The sequence below is a fragment of the Canis lupus genome, chromosome 8 (assembly GCF_048164855.1).
Source record: "Canis lupus baileyi chromosome 8, mCanLup2.hap1, whole genome shotgun sequence".
Classification (NCBI taxonomy): domain Eukaryota; kingdom Metazoa; phylum Chordata; class Mammalia; order Carnivora; family Canidae; genus Canis; species Canis lupus.
Window position 1 is genome coordinate 61,627,725 of NC_132845.1, and position 19,714 is coordinate 61,647,438.

General features: G+C 45.6%; 1 protein-coding gene across 24 annotated transcripts in view; it reads left to right on the plus strand.

Moving 5' to 3' along the window:
* SUN1 (Sad1 and UNC84 domain containing 1) overlaps positions 1–19,714 on the plus strand; it is a 51,211-nt gene that overhangs the window by 20,179 nt on the left and 11,318 nt on the right. For 9 of the 24 annotated variants that reach the window (XM_072836646.1, XM_072836643.1, XM_072836647.1 and 6 more), the window contains 15 exons: positions 1,410–1,598; positions 3,461–3,645; positions 4,499–4,525; positions 4,645–4,821; positions 9,251–9,448; positions 10,003–10,086; positions 10,378–10,488; positions 11,890–11,988; positions 12,509–12,602; positions 13,495–13,553; positions 13,742–13,878; positions 14,520–14,756; positions 16,902–16,988; positions 18,131–18,174; positions 19,532–19,671. In XM_072836646.1, the coding sequence (XP_072692747.1) occupies positions 1,410–1,598; positions 3,461–3,645; positions 4,499–4,525; positions 4,645–4,821; positions 9,251–9,448; positions 10,003–10,086; positions 10,378–10,488; positions 11,890–11,988; positions 12,509–12,602; positions 13,495–13,553; positions 13,742–13,878; positions 14,520–14,756; positions 16,902–16,988; positions 18,131–18,174; positions 19,532–19,671 (1,868 nt within the window). The remainder of the gene's footprint in view (positions 1–1,409; positions 1,599–3,460; positions 3,646–4,498; positions 4,526–4,644; positions 4,822–9,250; positions 9,449–10,002; positions 10,087–10,377; positions 10,489–11,889; positions 11,989–12,508; positions 12,603–13,494; positions 13,554–13,741; positions 13,879–14,519; positions 14,757–16,901; positions 16,989–18,130; positions 18,175–19,531; positions 19,672–19,714) is intronic. The other 15 variants (XM_072836634.1, XM_072836638.1, XM_072836649.1 and 12 more) reach the window with 13 other exon arrangements.

The following is a 19,714-nucleotide window of genomic DNA, read 5'->3' on the forward strand; positions in this document are numbered from 1 at the left end:
TGAAAAAACAGATTTTCTTAAACTACGATTGTAATTGTATAAAATATTTTTGGAAAAAAGTAACCGTAATTTATTTATTTATTTATTTATTTATTTATTTATTTATTTATTTATTTATTTATTTATTATGAGAGACACACAGAGAGAGAGGCAGAGACATAGAGGGAGAAGTGGGCACCTCGCAGGGAGCCCAACTTGGAACTTGATCCCCGAGCTGAAAGTGGACGCTCAGCCGCTGAGCCACCCAGGCATCCCAAGTAACTATTTTAGATTATACCCAAATGACGCTTAGCATCCTTGCTCTATACTCAGCATGGGTGAGTATGGAACATTTCAGCCCCCAAAGCAGCCTCTGGTGAGCACAAGAAGGGGCTCTTCCTGAACTTGTGCATGATACCTCAGCCCTGTGGTGACTGGAGCAGCTTGTGTTTATTTACTGTTGCTTCACTTGAAGAGTTTTTAGTGTCAGATCTAATGTATTTATGGTGAATGTGATTCTGAAAATACTTTTATCATATAAAACATAATATCCCACTTCTTTTCCTTGAGAGCCTCATCGTGGTTCCTGTCGATTTCCAGGCCCTCAGCCAGTCTGCCCCCTTGAGCAGGGGCTATTGTCCCTCCAGTGAGGCGGGCGCAAGTTTGTCTCCCTCGTTGGCTGGGAAACCCTCAGCCCAAGCCCCTCTGCTCACCACAGCTTCCCTGTGGAGTGTGGCTCGTCTCCAGCTGTAGCTGTGGAGTCCTCACTGATGACCACACAGCCATCCGCTGGATGGTCTGGGCAGATCAGGAAGTGTGGCCTCCATCCCGGTTTAGGCACATGATAGACACTCAGGTAACATGTCTTGATTTGGAAAAACTTGCTAATGGCACCAAGAATGCATGTTTTAGTTTAGGATGATTATGTGGAAGAGTCTTGAAGTGACTTTATGACAAGCTGTTCTCTGGCTTTGTGGTGAGTTAGACACAGAGTGACATTATGGTACTGCTCAGGGTCTTGCTGCTCTTCTGCCTTTTGGGATTAGTTGTCCTGCCGTCACTGTCTCCTTAACTCCTCTGTCAGGCATAGTGTTTACTAGTAAGTGTGTTCTGGTTCTTTAATGACGTTGACATGGTTCCCCATAAGTGCAGGTTCATGGGAGTACTTATCCTAAAGCAGGTGTTAGGGTCAGCCCCGGACTGAAATATTGGGGTGCCTGGGGAATCGTCTCACAGATGGCAGGGCCAGAGTGTGTGCAGTAAGCATAAGTTGTCGACCGATTTGGGTGACTTCTGCTTTGTAGAAGAGTCATGGCTGTTTCTAAAATCTGCACTAAATCAGTACACATTATATTCATTATTTGCTCAGTATGTTTTAGAAACTGCTGTCTACATTATTTATCACTGACAAAGTTTTTTTTTCCTTCTAGTTCGAGTTATTCCTCTGATGCTCTGGCTTTCGAGACTGAGCACAGATTGGACCCCGTGTTTGATTCTCCAAGAATGTCCCGCCGTAGTTTGCGGCTGGTCACCACAGCATGTGCCACGGAGGATGGCCAGGCTAGGGACACTCACTCCTGCTCCAGTAGCACTGCCTCCCTGAAGGACAGAGCGGCCCGGTAAGTGCTGCTTCCCGTGTTACTAAACACATTCTAGCACCATTAAAACTGAAAAAAAAAAAAAATAAATAAAATAAAATAAAACTGAACGTGCACACTTTCTGGTCTGAAAAACCACACTCTTGTGTCTAGGTATACGTGTCCACACATGCAAATTTACCCATAAAGTCGTAGCTTTGCTATAAATTAGGACAGAAGCTAATTCTGAATTCTGGACCATGGGGCTTGTTTGGTATAGATGTTCTTGTATCGGCCAAATCTTCTCTTTCCTCTGGGTTTTACTCAGACCCTGGGGCAGACATAGTGCCCGTCTATACAGCTGACCTCCCAGTGTTGTCTGCGGGAGTAGCCTTACCAGACGATCGTGTGGCACCATGGATGAGCTCTGCATTATTAACGCTTAGTCTGTTCATTAAAATCTGTGTGAACTAACAGACGCATCCATGAAATTTAGCTGTTTACCTATATTCGTGGTTGTGTTTGCTTGATTTCTGAGCTCACTGTGCACATATCCAAGAAGGAGCAACGCGAAAAATCTTGTGTCCTTTAGAGGTCATGTTCCATTGCTCACATAGAATGACAAGTTTCCAGTCTGAATGGTCGTCTTTCACTCAGGATTGGGTGGTCGCTACGAAGAGGGGCAGTGGAATGCCATCTTGGAGCCAGGCTGTGTGCTGGCAGCCAGCCATGCTCTTCCTGCTGTGGCCTGTGTGTCTCACACTCACTGCGGGTTATTTAGAGAATGAGAGAATGGGAGGTTGCAGCTCAGTAGACTCAGGAGGTGCCCTTGAGGACCCCGGGCGACTCCACGTGGGGACACTGCGGCCAGGCTGGTGTTGTGCCACTTGACGAGGCCACAGCCAGGGTCCGGATGTTCTGTGCTCACATGCAATGGTGTGTTACCGTGTCCTCTCATCTGCTGCTCATTCCCTTAGGAGGGAGGAGCTTCTCCCTGCCCTGACCTGTTGCCAACATTCATAGTTTGTTTTCAGGGGCTTTGTTTTTATCTGAGCTGAATGTGAGTTCAGAGATGAGATTGCAGCCTTGCCTCACAGTCCTTAATGTAGTTCCATCTTTACCAGGGATGGAGAAATAAGGCAGGGAATGTGTGCATGCTGCACATGTTGTGGAAAGGGGAGGGGTTAAATTTATAAATCATCATTTTTACTTTTAAATCATTTTAATTAGATTATTTTAAGTTTTAACCCCTTCTGGGTTGTGGGGCTCAAAATAATCTAAAAACTGTCTTCCGTGTACAATTTTAGAAGCAGCTCTGGGACCCTAGCTTGAGGATTTCTGTTTCAGGTTAATGGGTGTTTCAGTGTAGTAGAGGAGACAAGAAAATTTTGCCTTAAAAATACTATATTTGGGCGCCTGAGTGGCTCAGATGGTGAAGCGTCTGCCATTGGCTCAGGTCATGATCTCAGGGTCCTGGGATTGAGCCCTATGTCGGGCTCCCTGCTCAGCGGGATGTTTGCTTCTGCCTCTCCCTCTGCCCCTCCTCCCTGCTTGTGCTCTCTCTTTCTGTCAAATAAATGAAATCTTTTTTTTTATTTTTAAATAAATTTTATCTATTTATTCATGAGATACACACAGAGAGAGATAGAGAGAGGCAGAGACACAGGCAGAGGGAGAAGCAGGCTCCATGCAGGAAACCTGATGCGGGACTTGATCCTGGGTCTCCAGGATCATGCTCTGGGCTGAAGGCGGCGCTTAACCGCTGAGCTACCCAGGCTGCCCTGAATGAAATCTTTTTAAAAAGCTCTTTATTTTCAAAGATTTTTGTGTTGGTAAAATATAATCCTTTTGTATTAGCTAGCAAAAGTCTATGAACTTTTTCCTTTTATTTTTTTTCTTCTTAGAACAGTAAAGCAACGCAGAAGTGCAAGCAAACCAGCTTTCAGTATTAACCACACCTCGAGGAAGGTGGTGTCCTGTGGTGTGGGCCAGAGTGGCACTAGCACGCTGTCCAGTGCGGCCTGTCTCCGGCCTCCTGTGCTGGATGAGTCTCTGATCCGTGAACAGACCAAAGTGGACCACTTCTGGGGTGAGTTACCTGCCTCTCGTGGGTGGGAGAAGGTTTGACGCTTTCCTCTAGACTCAAATACAGAATGCAGGCAGTGGCTTATGACTGCTACTTCCACTGTGCTCATGCTTAATCATTTGTTGTGACGTGGAACCAGGGGAAGGAATCAGGTGGTAATCTGATAACTCTTTGTAGACACGTTACTTTTGTAGGGTGGTTAATCACAGTTGTTATAAAAATCTTCTGGTTCCAGACAGCTCTAAGCAACGAGGCAGCTGCAGTATTTTTGAGTCATTAGAAAGTACCTGTGTAGACAAGTTGGTACAAGGAAGCAGCGTGGCTTGTGAACCTTCTTGACTTAAGGCCACGACAGTGTGACCCCATCCTTGCCACTGGTCATGCAGCTGCTTGCTGTGTCCGTTCCATGTTCTGGTTGGCCCCTTTGGGAAGATTAGAAGACCCAGATTACCTCCCAAAAGTTGATGTGCTAATTTAAGGCGGCATTAGGATTGGTGTTTGCTCTGGTTTGTTCAGCTAGCAAGGGTTAATCCTAGGTGACAGAGAAGCAGATGGTGCTGGCAGGGCTTCTGCGCCTCTGTACCAGGCTCTTGTCTTCCTGCCCTCCCTTCAGGTGTGTGTGTGTGTGCTACACACCTGCTCCAGAGTCGTGTCTCCAGAGATGTGCTTTCACCTTGAGTCACAAGATCATGTCTGCATATATCTGGAGGAGTTTCCAGTAGTTGTAGGCATTTCAGGGAATAAATCTTGACCATTCCCAGAATGCTGATTTATTAACCATTGTAACCTTTACTTTTTTTGTGTGTGGGCTTTGATAATTCGAGCTCATGAGCGAACGTGTGTGTGTATGTTTTAGGTCTTGACGACGATGGAGATCTTAAAGGTAATTATCTTAGTCCTTTTTTTCTACACGCTTTTTAAAAGGAAGCTTTTTTTTTTTTTTTTTGAGAAGTATTTGCAGATTGCAGTAAACCAGTTCCTTCTACTTTTTGCAAACTTTAGGTGGAAATAAAGCTGCCACTCAGGGAAATGGGGACCTGGCAGCAGAAGCCGCCAGAAGCAATGGCTACACATGTAGTGACTGCCTCTTGCTATCCGAGCGCAAGGACACACTCACAGCACACTCTGCCACCCACGGGCCATCGCCACGGCTCTACTCAAGGGATCAGGGTCAGAAACGTGAGTCTTGATATTTCTACTCACTTTTATAAACCTGGTTTGATAGGTCTGTTAGCATTGTTAGTGTTTTCTGTCATTGACTTAAAGTCAAAATTGTCTGATAATTAAGAAATTAATTATCACCAAAAATTAACTTTGCTCCTCTTCATCCTCTTTGAATTTACATTTTTTGTGGTTAGTCGTTTTGTACCTGGGAGCATCTGCAGTTATGGGAATTTGAACTTCGGGTGAGCAAAGGCAGACCCCATCATCAGGGAAAGCTGGTGGCACCACGTGGCCACTATTTTGACACCAGGTCATGGATGCTCAAATTTGTGGGAGGAATGGCTTCGTGGTGGTGCTTTTGCCTCTGCCACAAAAGGGGTTTTCACCCCTGAGATTGAGGAGCATGTGTTCTGTGTGGTTTCGTAAGAGTTCCTGGCCTTGGGAAAGGCGGCTGTGTGGCTAGTTCCACAGGAATGTGTGGTGCTGGGCCGGGGGTGTGGCAGCAGCCACCACACCGAGTCTTCATAGTGGGCCCATGGCCCCTTCCCCAGCGGTAGTGGCTTCAGAGGCCTGGCCGCACTTACTTGAATAGGGAGGTCCTCGGAGGTAGCCCCGGAGGTTCATGGCTGGCTGTTGCAACCAGGCAGGCCCGTGGAGTATCCTCCTGAGCCTAGGGCTTGCTGGCTCTGATATTTGTCTGGGGCCCTGGGGGAGAGCATTGCTACAGATCCCTGTCCAGGTTCCCTTACACAGTCCCACAGTGTGGGGAGGCCAGGGAGCCCTGGTTCCCGAGGCTTTGGCCCCAGTTTGCTTGGCTAGGCTTGAGGGCATATTCAAGTGGACAGGGCCAGTTATCTGTCACGGTTCCTGGCTCTGCCCTACACCTGAGGGCACTCGCTATTTTTCAAAGAACTATTTTGATGTAATGAAGGACGCTACCAAGACTGAGAGTTATTTCCATCCAATGTTTTATCCTTGTGACTCAAGTTTCTGGTTCTGTCTACTGAAGGTAATTGACACTGTTAGCATTAATATATCAAAATAGGGAGGCAGCGCCTTCTGGATTGTGGAGGCCAGCATCGCAGAGTGCTCTGGGTCTCCCTGGCCTGCACAGCAGCTCTATAGCCCCCCATGTCTTCTAGACCGGCACACTGAGGTCTGGCCAGCTTAAGAGGCTTACTGGGAAGTGACGGAGCTGGGACCTAGACCCAGGCATCTTGCCACCAGGGTGCTCTCCCCGAGATACCATGCCGCCTCCTGGGGGCTGACCATCTGGGTGGAGCCTGGGAGCCAGGTCCAGCATCTGTCTCTGAACTCTGCGTAACCACCAACATGCCACGTGTCTGGCTTTATTGAGGCTGCGTTTTGAGGCTTGAGTAAACGTACATTCTACCAACCGTAAGCTGGTGCGAGAACAGTGTTTGCAGATCAGTGAGCATGTGTAGAAACACTCGCTGCTTTCCCCTGACCCGCATCATGGTAAATAAAGTTCACGTCTGTTTATTACCAACAGCCAATGGTCTTCATCCTGAGGCTCTGGATGGGAGTTGGTGGCTGGACCTCAGCTCAGATGGAAAAGTGCTGGGTGTGGTTTTGGCAGTAGCCTCTGGAAGTCTTGCACTTTCTTGCTTGAATTGATCTTGAATGTTTTTGAGGGGAAAACAAGCTATATTTTTATCTGTTTTGGGCTTCTGTGCTTATAGTTCATTGCTCTTTTATAACACTGATTTGTATGACCAGCAGTAATTTAAAAACTTCTGTTCCTATTTGGGTAAAGTGTTTATCAGAGAACATTTGGAAATGACAGACATGCACAAGGAAGAAAATGAAAGTTACCTGTAATCTACCACCCAGAGGTGACTGCACTTGCAGGGGGTCCAGCTGGCTTCTCCTGCTATTGCCTGGTGGAGACCATACTGCGTGAATTGTTGAGTCTTACCGCAGTTACTGAAAACACATACAACTCTTTTTTAAGCATAAATTACCCACACACACACACACACACACACACACACATTCTCTGTCATTATTTTTGTTTTTACTTAATAGTCTGGTGGTAAAATCTTGGAATAGTACAGATAAAAGTTCCTTCCCCTGGTCCCAGCCCATCCCCCTCTGGTCTCCTTTCTAGAGGGAACTGGTGCTACTAGTAAGAGATCATGGCAAATTCTTTTGCTCTTTATAATGGGATAAAATGCCCGTAACATAAAATTATCTGTCCATCATCTTAAAGAATACGATTCAGTGGCATTTTTTGGTACATTCACAATGTGCGACTGCTACCTATGTTTTGCTTTTGTGTACCCATAGATATACATAGTTTGTTTTGTTTTGCTTAAATGCTATCATAGTACATATATGGCTTTGGAACTCTATTTTATATGCCAATTCAGGTTGACCTTATTCGTTCAGATGTTTATCTACTATTGCATTTATGGTTGTATCAAAATGTATTTAATCAGTGTCTGTCTAGATGGAAATTCACATTTTTTTCTCTTTGATGCTTTTGAAGATTTTATTTATTTGAGAGCACACGTGCACACATATGCATGTATGTATGAGCAGAGGGAGGGGCAGAAGGAGAGACTCCCCACTGAGCACAGATTCTGACATGAGGCTCCAAACCAAGACCCTGAGATCACAATCTGAGCTGAAGTCAAGAGTTGGATGCTGAACTGACTGAGCCACCAGGCACCCCTCTGTTTTTATGCTTCTAAAAATGTTCTCTGGGTGTGTTTCCTTGTGTATATGTATTTAGCGTACATGGGCAAATCCTTCCGTAGGGCAGACAAACTAGAAGTAGAACAGATGCATTTGAACTTACAGACCCGCTTCAGCAGTATAGTTTCTGAGTCTGAGGCTTTTGAAGTTTGGAAGGAGTGCAGCCTTGACAAAACGTGAATTTCTGGTTCACATCAAAAAGGCTTTAAGAGACATGGAAGTCTTTTCCTTGGGACACCCAGCTGTGCTGGATACTGATGGGTGTCTGTGCCCTGACAGGCCAGGTTCCTCCCAGGAAGCATGGAAGGGTGGACTCTAGGGACCTTCCTAGGCCTCACAGGGAGGCACCCAGGAAATCGAGAACTGAGACAAATTCAGAATTCTCTGTTCTCCGTCTTGCCTATGGCAACACATAAATCCTCTTAGGACAGACAGGTCACTACTTTGAAAAATTGTCATTTGTCTTGGTCACTTAGAGCAGCATTGGCTTCCTGAACCGGCCTCAGTCTTTAGAGAAAATATATTTTAAAAGCTGTCCCAGTCTTCAGCTCCTAAATACATATCACTGCTTGAAAAAAAAAAAGTTATTGTAAATTTCAGTTTAAATAGATCCCTCCAATTGATTTCCCAAAGGACTGACCCAGATGGCTCTCTTGCTATGGTGATATGAGCGTCCTAATTCCATACTGTCTAGCCAGTTTTTCATTTGTTTGTGCTTTCAAAATTTTGCCAGTCCCATGGGTTAAAAATTGAATTCCAGTATTTCTGTTTATCAGCAGAACAGACCATGCATTACCTCCAAGTAAGTTTCTCTGAAGTTTTCAGTACAGGGTAAAAGACACCTGGGCAGCACAGTGGGAAACAGAGTTGGTGCTGGTGCTTGGGGTGGAGGGCTGCAGCTAGCTCCGGTTCTATGAGTGCTTTGGTAAGGGCCTCCAAATCACAAGTAGGTTACTAAGTAGGCTATTTGAAAAAGAAAACATGAAAAAGCACATTCCTTGAAAATCACTCCCACTCAGACTCCACCAGTTCCAGGTGGCTGCATGCCACACCTGAACTCAGGGTTCACTGAGCCAGGAGAGTGAGTGGATGAGTCTCAGAAGCATTTCCCCAGTCTACACTCAATGAAAACTTATTTTCAGGGATAAAAATTTCTAGCAACCATAATTTGTTGACTATTACCTTAGACATTGCAGATTCACAGATAAATAGTTGTCAGAGATTCCATTGTGTCTTCTGAAGCTGTGGGCAGTGATGACAATGGAGGAGAGCTGGGGTCCATTGAGGCCTGTTCCTTCCAGGTGCTCATGCCAATGCTCTCTGTAGTGTCCTCTGAGGCACATGCTGTAGTGGATGCTCCTGAAGCAGGTGACAGAGTACGGGGGTGGCTGTTGTGCAGGTACCTAGCCTCTGGAGTGTATGGAGGCAGGGTTGGGGTGCAGTCCCTCAGAACTGCTCTTGTGGGGGGTGTGCCTGTGACCCAGGCTTGTCATTTGGCTCTCTAGTGCAGGGATGCTGGATAGCTCTGCCTCTGTCTGGAGGTGACCTGTGCCACATGGGGCAGAGTGACGTGTGTCATTACGGCTCTTCTTAAGTTGTCCTCCCTGATGTATGTTTAAAAAGCCAGTTCTGCTTTGCCTAAAATGAATGATTTGGCTATCTGACTTTTCAGGGGAGTAAATGGCCTTGTGGGAAGAAATAACTGTTCACGGTTTTTCAATAGGCGGTGCCCCTTTCCACATGGATAGGATTTTGTGGCTGGCCAAGGACACTTCGTCATCCTTGTCATCATTCTTAGTCCAACTTTTTCGAGTGGTTTTAATGAAGCTCAATTATGAATCAGAAAATTCCAAATTGAAAAGTTATGAATCAAAAGATCCTGAATCAAAAAGTTATAAGTCAAAAAGCCATGAATCAAAAGGTATTTAAATAATTTTTTTCCTCCTTTTTCCACCTGATAATGCTTTCAAGGTGGAGAAAATACTATTTTCCCAGCGTGGTGCTTCATCCACGTTTCTCCTCTTGTGCTCTTCCGCAGCCTTTCTTATGGTGCTTTGCTGGGGTCTTCCTGTGAGGGAGCTGATGGAAGTTTTCATGTGTCTTGTTCTGGTTCCGTTTTCTGAAAGTGGAACCGTATTTCAGCATTTTTAGTTATTTCTTTTAAAAAAGTACTCAAGTTTTGATTATTACCTTTTTAAAGCAGAAATACTTTATTTGAATGGCATTTAGAATGTAGTTGTTTCCAGCCATTTTTAAGCGGGGCCTCTCTCTGTGTTGCATTGGGTGTGGTGCCTTGTTCGGTCAGGTGGGGCTTTGACCTCTCTCCCTAGCACAGCCCTGCCACCTGCCTCCCCCGCAAGCCTCACCTGCACCTAAGTCATGGAGGCTGGCCTTGCATGCTCTCTGACCGCATCTGGGAAGCATCTGAACTCAGCCTCGACCAGTGTCTCTGAGCCTGTTTTGCGTGTATTGCAGCTCATTCCAATCACTGTGGGACAGTGAATGTAGGAGGGCTTCTCAGAGAGGACGGCCAGCTCAGTGTGCATGGGGAGTCCATGTGTAAGTATGGCTTCATGTCACGTGGGCTCACGGGGCAGTGGCGGCGGCTCCCCACAGGTGGTGATGTGAGGCTGCTGACACAGACCAGATACCCCCTTGCTTAATGCAGACTTGTTGAACTCTAAATAATGGACACCAGGAGCCACCAGATTGCATTTGCTTTCATTTTTTTCTTTTTTTGCATAACCGAGTTTCCTAATTTTCTCAAACTGCTATTGTTGTGCACAGTTCAGATTGACCAGGTTTGCATAGTAATCTGTCAAATTAATGTCTTGTCACCACCGCCCACAGGCAATGACTCTAAGGGGAAGGAGCTCCTTGAGATGCACAGAGCTATCCGCCAGCAGTCCTCAAGTCCAAAAAGGGTGGCAGGGGCCATTTGGCACATCTTTTCTTACACAGGTTGTTGTTTGCACCTTTTTATTTTGTTTTTAATGTGTTCTTCACAAATGCCGTAATTCCTTGTTTGTATTGGCAAGTCAAGTACTTGTTAAAAACAGACAGGACTACTAACTTTAGCTTAAAATACAGAGACTGTTTGAAAAGTAGCTTGCTTGAGGTGAAATAAAAGGTTTAGAAAGGCTGGTGATCCTCCCTTGGGGGAGTTGATCCACTGGGACACACAGCATCACCCCGTAGACTGCGGTCTCCTGAACATTTACCACAAGGAGACGTACATGCAAAGTTAGAGGTTTTCCGATTTATACCTGTAAGTTTCTTACCAAAGGGGCACCATTTTTAGACAGCTTTTTTTTTTTTTTCCAGATTTTTATTTATTTGTTCATGAGAGACACAGGGAGAGAGGACATCAGGGAGCCTGATGCAGGACTCGATCCCAGGACCCTGGGATCATGCCCTGAGCCGAAGGCAAACGCTCAACCACTGAGCCACCCAGGTGCCCCTAGACAGGTTGTTTTTTTTCTTTTTTTTTTTTTTAAGATTTTATTTATTCATTCATGAGAGAGAGAGAGAGAGAGGCGGAGACACAGGCAGAGGGAGAAGCAGGCTCTCTGCAGGAGCCCGATGTCAGACTCAATCCGAGACCCTGGGATCACGCCTTGAGTCAAAGGCAGACGCTCTACCGCTGAGCCACCCAGGTGTCCCTAGACAGGTTTTTAATAAAGATCTCTTAACTGGTAATAAAACATAAAATGATAGATTAAAAAAATTCCCTTAAATCATATTTCTTTTCATAATTAGGCATTATCAGGAGTCAACACACAATTCCTTATAGGAATATATAATTTCAGCAGTTACTCTTCAAAAAATGAAACGAAACTGATTTCATAAGCAGTTTTTCTGCCTTATGTAATGTGTGATGTTTGATACAAAGTTTATTGTCTTATTCTATCATCCAGTGGTACTGCCTTTATGATCCCCAAGTACTATTTCACTGAAAAATGTTGGTCATTTTGATCTTGGTCTAATGTAATGAGTCGTGCTGGTCTCACTTGGAGCATGTTACCTACTGGTGTCCCCAGAGTTTTAGCTGCAGGTTCTGTCAGCACCAGCCGTGAACATGTGGGGTTTCACAGGAGAGTCTGCATGTCACATTTGAAGTGTCTGCAGGAGGAAGGGAACAACCATTGGGCACATAGCAGCTTTTCATAAGTGAATCTGAGTCTTGATTGGACTTAAAATGGTTGGTTGTTTTTTTTTTTCCCTGAGAAGAGACTCTTGGCTGATTTGAGAGAATTTTGGTGAAATGCATACTAGGGGAGGCCTCTTGTACTGTAACTGTGGAGAGCTGGTTTCTGGTGTATTTTGAGTGTGGCCCTCTCGCACACGTGTTATCTGTCGCAGGTCACCTGTTGGTGCAGATGCTGCAAAGGATCGGAGCTTCTGGATGGTCTGTGTCGAAGACACTGCTGTGCGTTCTTTGGTTGGCCATGGTCGCTCCAGGTGGTTATTTTGGCTTTCTGTGTCAGCATTCTCTGCAAGTCTTTGAGCAGTTAGGCACCTGCAGTTAATATCGAGCTAACCAAATGAAAATTTCATCTTAGGATTACATGCATTACTCCCTGATATAACATGTTTCATTCTTGATTACTGAGAAGTGCTAACATACGTGCTTCTAGGTGCATGAGCATTCCTCATTCTCTGCTGTGTTGGGTCCTGCGTCAGTCCAGCTGCTCGGTTTAACCGCAATTGAGAATGCATGGATTTGGTGTTTCCTCATTGTAGCTTGTGTTGTGTTTCAGCATTACACGTTGTTTTGTGTGCTTAGTGATGTTCCTGTGTTTGAATATATGCTATGGTGATTGACATCTTCCTAACGTGTCCTCCCTAACTTCATATGCTTACATAATATTTGTTAGCAGATTTCCCTGTGCTTCTTGCGTGACCTTCACAAAACAATCCATATAGGAGTTTGATTTTCCAAAGAGCACTTCTTTAGAACGTTTGGTGTTTGTTCTTTTAGGGAAGGCAGCCTCTGGAATATTCTGGTGGCTCGGGATTGGATGGTACCAGTTTGTTACCTTGATTTCGTGGCTGAATGTGTTTCTTCTTACAAGGTAAGGAAACAAGTGTCATGTCAACTTCGAGTGTTTAAGAACTGTGCTAATTGCAGGATATAATTTCATTTGTTATTTTTTTAAAGTTCTTATTTATTAGAGAGAGAGAGAGAGAGCAGGGGGAGGGGAAAAAGCAGGGAGCCTGATGTAGGACTCAATCCCAGGGCCCTGGGATGATGACCTGAGCCGAAGGCAGATGCTTCATCGTCCTGAGCCATAAACATCATTTTATAATGATTTAGTTTATATTTACATTGCTTTTATGGTTTGGTATATTAATGTCTTGCCTTTTGTATATCATTTTATATTTTACAAAATATTTTCATGTTTTTATTTAATTTTCAAACCACACCTGTGAGAAAGCAAAGGCAGCTGTCATTGTTAAAATAGCAGTGTATAGGAGCTAAGTGCCTTGTCCGGGATTACACAGATTGGGAGGGGTGTGATCAGGATTGGGAACCAGACTCTGGCTCCCACTCTGGGGCAGTGTTCCCCCTGGTCCCGGGTGACCATAGTGCCCAGCGCCAGGCCAATCAATAGTGAATGTGTTTGATTGTTAATATAGGTCAGAAGATACTGTTTTATAGACAGGTCTCCTTGTTAGGTGTGCACACAGCTTTTAGATGATATTGTAGCTGTGTTTCTGGGGTGCCCGGCTGGATCAGTCAGGAGAGTCTGTGACTCCTGGTCTCAGGTCCTGAGTTCAGGCCCCACATTGGGTGCAGAGCCTACTTTTAAAAAAAGCAACTGTAACTGCATTTCTAACACTTCAGATTTTCATTTTAAAATAAGGGTGGGGGTATTTTGTATAAAATCACCCAGAGATAAAAATAGAATGCTGACACCCTGCCTTTTCTTTTATCCAAGTTAATATTTTTCTTTTTATTCCTAGGTGCCTTCGAAATATCTGCAAGTTTTTAATCTTGCTCATTCCACTATTACTTTTACTAGGTAAGAAAACTTTGATTTAGTTACCTTATATGATTAATGCATACACATGAAGTAGTAAATTAGGGAAAGAATAGAGCATTGACTTAGTTACCTTATATGATTAATGCATATACATGAAGTAGTAAATTAGGGAAAGAATAGAGCACTGTCTGTACACACACGTGCAGTTGGTTCCTGTCTCCTTCCAGGTGGTGGTCTGTCCTTGTGGGGCCAAGGGGACTTCCTTTCAGGCCTGCCTGTGTTCAACTGGACACGCATATATGGAACCCAGCGGGTGGACAGCCCCGAGAGCATGTTCACACCTGACGCTTCTCAGCTGAGCCAGGTAACCACACAGAAGCTCCCATCTCTGGCATTCTACATCTGTATTCCTCAGAGAACAGGTGCCCCGGCTTAGAAAATATTGTTAAGTGTCAAATGAGCAAGCCTTATAGCTTCTTAAATGTTCTGATAGTTGAAGTAATGCATACGTAAGTTATCTCATTCAGTTAATTTTAATTTAAAAAATAGTAGTATGGGGAAGCCTGGGTGGTTCAGTGGTTGAGCATCTGCCTTTGGCTTAGATCATGATCCTCCGGTCCTGGGATCAAGTCCCACATTGGGCTCCCTGCAGGGAGCCTGCTTCTCCTTCTACTTACGTCTCTGCCTCTCTCTGTGTGTCTCATGAATAAATAAATAAAATCTTTTTTAAAAAAAAAGAAAGAAAGAAAAAAGTAAGTAGGCAATACTTTCAGAAAATATAGAAAGTAAGAAGAAAAGACAAGCCCCCTATAGTCGGCCCCATAAAGAAAATCCCTGATGACAGACATCATCCTGTCCTGTCCTTTAGCATGTCTGCACACATTGTGGGGTACTTTCTGCTGTGATACCCTGTTTTGTGTCTTTGATTGAAACTGCATTAAGGTTATTTGATGCCAGGCTTAATTTTTCATTTGTGCTGCTGTTGGAATTCCCTCCCTGTTGCAGGATGGTGAGGCTTTCCACGAGCATCGGATGAGCGAGGTAGAAAGGCAGATGACCTCGCTGTCTGGACAGTGTCACAGCCATGAAGAGAAGCTCAGAGAACTGGCCACTGTACTTCAGACACTGCAGGCACGGGTGGACCAGATGGATGGTGATGGCGAGGCGACGCTGTCCTTGGTTCAGCGTGTGGTAGGGCAGCATTTAAAGGAAATTAGTGCCGATGGGCTGTCGGACTCTCAGGTAATGCTAAGGAGTTCTCAGGTGTTTGTTTTCTTTTTGGGGACGAAGAAAGGAGACGCGCTGCTGTGACAAGGGGTTGTGCTTTTCAGGTGTTGGGAGTAGGGTGCTGAGTGCCAGGATGGTTTCCTGGTTCTCGTTCAAGACCAGGAGCCAGCAGAGTCTGCACCTGGCTGGGGGGTGGGGGTCAGGAGCAGTGGATGTCGGGGGTAGAGTTGCTGTGGGTGACCTGGTGCCCTGTCTGCATGTTGTTCCTGACCTGCACGTTACTTTGAGAATGGATTAAACGTAATTCAGTGCAGTTTCACTGTCAGCTGGGGTTTGCTTTGCATTTCGCACTTGATGTCCCTCGTTGATTCCTCAGTCTGCTTATTTTCAGTTTCTCGAGCATAAAATTGAGATGATTTCAGTCAGATCCAGTTGACACAGTTAAGCAGTAGTTATGATTGGTGTGTTCTTAGTAGCCATTTAACAGCTTTGTTGGATGGAAGGAGTGAATGGAACTTCACTGGTTGTTTGTGGATGGGGGAGCAGTGGGGAGGCTTGATGCTCATCCATCTCATGGGAGAAGCTGTTTTGAAAAACAAAACAGGACTGTTCTTGGTGGCAGATCATGAAACCTGTCCCTATAGGCAGGACGTTTCCTGGGTGAGCGTAGAGCCATGACAGGAAGCACATGTTGTTTTGAAGGAGTGTTTCTTAACAGAGGCAGCCGGAAATACTGTCATCACCACAGGGATGGGGTGACCATGACGTCCTGGAACAGGCAAACAGAAGTGGTGAGCTGGCATCCTTTAGTTAGGTTTATTTCTTCTCTTGTAGAGAAGAGATGACAGTTCAAAGGAAAGCAGTGAAGTCTCAATTTGTGTTAGTGTTCTCTAAACCATCACATCGTATGCAGTCTGGGCTCACTTAAAATTAAGGTTCTAAATTAGATGAGCTAAGTATAGATTTATCCTTTTCTTCCTCCATACTCCAGTATTTACCTGTACGCAGGTGTGGCCGTGATGCTGATCCTGACACAGGACCATCCTAGGCTTGCTTCTGAAGTGGCCCCACACTCATCTTACAGTTGTGGTCACCTGGTGCTCCCCTCATGCTCCTGGCGAATGTGTTGCACGTGTGTGCTGTGCTGTTGCACATGCCACCAGCTGCATGTGGCAGTGTGAGATTAGCGTCTCAGCTGGGCTGGCCGCATTGTGGGTGCTCAGTGGCACATGTAGCCATGGCTGCTGCAGCCGGCAGCCAAGAGAGTGGACCTTCTGATTGTGGCGTGGAGTTAGGTGGCAGGTGGAGACAGTGAGAGTCTTGGCAGTGAGGATGCTCACGGCTGATTAGTGAGTGGCTGCCCTTTCTATGACAGCAACTCGGGTTCATCTTTCCAGCTGACCTTTGTCCCTGTGTTTCTGTTACTCTTATTTTTAACCTTACTTTTATGTAAACTTTTGTGAACCATTGTGGTTGTAATTTGGAAGAGATATAGAGCCTAAGTAACAAATGGAACCTCCAATAATGAAAGTTCCAAGTGAACTCTCGGTGTCCATATCTCCTGGCCTGGATCTCAGTAACTGGACGCACAGTGCTCGTCCCTGCTGTCTGTGTGTGTGGTTGGCAGGGATCTTTCGACTTCGCTGGGGACTGTATCTGACAATATGCATGTAGTTTTATCTTCTCAGAATCCTGAACAACTTTGTTGGGTGTAGGTTGAGCAAACTACAGGTTTTCAGCAGTTTCCTTGCTTCCCTGATGGGTTTGTCATGCTTTCCTCACAAGCCAGAGGGTAACGTGTGCGGTGTCATTAAGTCACTTCAGTCAGCTGGTACACGTGAGGCAGTGGGGTGCACTAGTCAGCCCAGGCCCAGTATTGAGTTGGGTGTCGCAGCACAGCAAGTGCATGTGAGTGCAGTGAGCGGTCCAGTGTGCCTTTGCTCGTAGCCCCGTTCTCCCTCAACAGGGAGCCGTCCCTGGGGGTGTCTCCTGGTGAGCATAGGTCTATGACCTCTCAGGTTACAGGTGGACGTACAGACATTGAGGAGCCACCCCCCCAGGACACCAGGCCAGGCTACGACCAGGTGGTCTTGGGTTTGGGGTTCTGTGTAGGAGCATCTTCCAGGTCTTTCTTAACTTGCACGTATGTTCCTTTCCAAGACTGACACCGTGACTTTCCGTCAAGAGCACGAATTGCGCCTCTCAAACCTAGAAGACATTCTTGGAAAGCTGACGCAGACGTCTGAGGTATGCACCTCGACCTTTCCTCAGCTAGAGTACCTGCGTCCATCCACCCACATCCGTCTGGGTGCCCACAGTCAGCCTGCGAGGAAAAATCTTTCTGACTGTTGCCTCTTGCCCCTGGAACTCATTTTACTGCTTCTGTGTTTCACAAGTGTGTCTGCCTTTCAGACTCTGGGGTGTCTTTTCGGGGGGGGCCTGAGCCCATTTCTCCTTGAGGTCACAATCTCTCCCCTGAGTTACTTTGTCTGTTGAGCAAGAATCTTTGACAGACAACATTAATTTTCTCGTGGAAAAGCTATGATTATCAGGTATTGGTGAAGCCAAGGGGGGGAGGCTGGGATGTTTGTCCAGATCTGAGCCTCAGAGACTATGGTATGCTCCATTGCGGAGTCACCGAGCACGTGGGATGCTGCGGCCCTGGGGGTCCTACACGTGGAATCAGGTGTGTTCTGGTCACCTGGTGTGAACTCAGAATCTATGGTACAGGATGGGGGCCACATAGAAGGAAGCAAGAGGCCAGGAGAGTAGGCCTTGCTCTGCTTTGTGCTGGGGGGGTTCTGACCTCATTCAGCTGGAGTTTGAACTGATGAGGCTTCCCGATGCGGTGTGATAGCATCAGCCCCCTGTCTCTGAATGGACATGTTGATGAGTCCCATCTCCATGGATGGTTCTCTCCTTCCCTGTTGAAAAATGACTTTTTGGAGGTGCTGGCAAGGTTCTGCTTCTTGGCTTGGGTGCTGGTGACAGGAGCTGCTTATTTTGAAAATCATCAGCTGTTCCTGTGTGATTTCTGCTCCTCAGAGTATATATTGTATATCTTTTAAAAGTTTACTTTGAGGGGCGCCTGGCTGGCTCAGTTGGAAAAGCATGGGACTCTTGATCTCGGGGTCATGGGTGCAAGCCCCATATTGGGTGTAGAGATGAATTAAAAAACAAAATCTTAAAAAAAAATGAGTAGTATAATCTTTTTTAAAAAGTTTACTTTGAAAAGATCCCTCTACTGCCAACCAGCAGGCAGGTCTGGAAGAAAAATCACAGATAAATACATGTAGTTCAATAGAAATATGGTGTCAACGAGATGTGTGATTTATGAAATGTTAGTGTCTAACTCCTGTATTGAAACAGTTCTCTCTCGTCCTTTTTAGGCTATCCAGAAGGAATTAGAACAGACCAAGCTGAGAACAGCCAGGTAGGATAATTTTCAAATGAATTAATACTTTGTCTTACGTGTTTTTGTATAACATGGAATGCAGCCGTCATTAATCAGGGGACACTGTGCACCGCCGGTTACTGCTTTCTGGTAGAAACCCTCCCAGCGGTGTCTTTCTGGGTGGCCCTTGGTGCCACCTGAGGACAGAGAGACTCCCTGCCAGGGAGTGCTGGGAACTGAGCCGGAACCCTGGCACGGGTGGACCTCTGTGCCTGGCTCTCAGTGTCCCACCCGCGTGTTCAGCTCTGTGCCACCCTGATTTGTTTGGCCATCCACACAGCCCTACCCCCTGAGCCGTTTCCTGGGGGTGTGTTGTGTGGGCCGCTCCTCTCTGGCACCTTCATCCATGGACTCAGATTCTCCTGGAAGTGCGGACTTTCCCGTTCCCCCCTACACTCTAGCTGCCCTTTTTTTTTTTTTTTCCCCCACAGCCCTAATTTTATCTTCACGGGCTCTCTGCACACCCCTCCCACGTGCATCTCGGTGGGACTCCTGTGGCTCTGCTGGGGGCTGGTGGGGGAGGACAACCAGATACCAGACATTGAGCTTTCACGTCGTACCTCCTGTCTCTGGCTCCTATGTACCTTATAGATCCTGTTTCAGATTCCGTATGTCCTTCCCAAAGGATGGATTTGAGTGTTTATACATTTTACTCCCTTTCAGATCCTTTATTTCCATAAAAAGATGTATTGATATGCCAGTGGATGAATCCTAAATCCTAAAAGATTTATCCTGGAGTCTGTTTTTTTGAGAAATGAATCGTCTTACCAACTACACCTGCCTATAAACAAATATAGTATTGCAACGTTTTACCTTTTAATGTACAATCTCCATATAAAAATAGAATTGTTAAACTCTGAAGCCATACATTTTTAATACCTATTCCATTGGCTTGAAAGTTTCATGTTCAATGTTATGGTGATTATTGATAAATATTCTCATTTCTGAAATCTTTTTGTAGTTTTGGGATAGACACAGATTTTTACTGATTTATTTAAAAGATACAGGTTTTAAATACTAAATGGTTTTGAGAGCTTTCTCCTAGCACTGAAAGGGAGCCACTGGCCGTAGCATGTGTTGGACAGCCTGCTTGGGCCCTTGGGCATATGTGTGTGTGCACACATGTGAACTGTTGATATGCATAAGGTCTCTTTGGGATTTTGACTTGAGGCTGACAGTACATTTCTGTGTTACGGGGACAGGGCAAGGTGTGTATACTATTGGCCATGGTGGCCCTGGTTCCTCCTACACATGAGTGTTACTCGTGTTTGGTTTAAGCCTATATGGCTGATGACACCTGACTTCTTTCCCCACCCTCCTTCCCTGGACCTGGCAGTGGAGCTGAGGAAGAGCAGCGCCTCCTCTCTGTGGTTAAGCATCTGGAAGAGGAGCTGGGTCATCTGAAATCAGAACTGTCCAGTTGGCAGCATTTGAAAACCAGCTGTGAGGAGGTTGATACCATACATGGGAAGGCAAGTTGTATGATGTTTTATCACAAAAAGGAAAAGAACACTTCAGC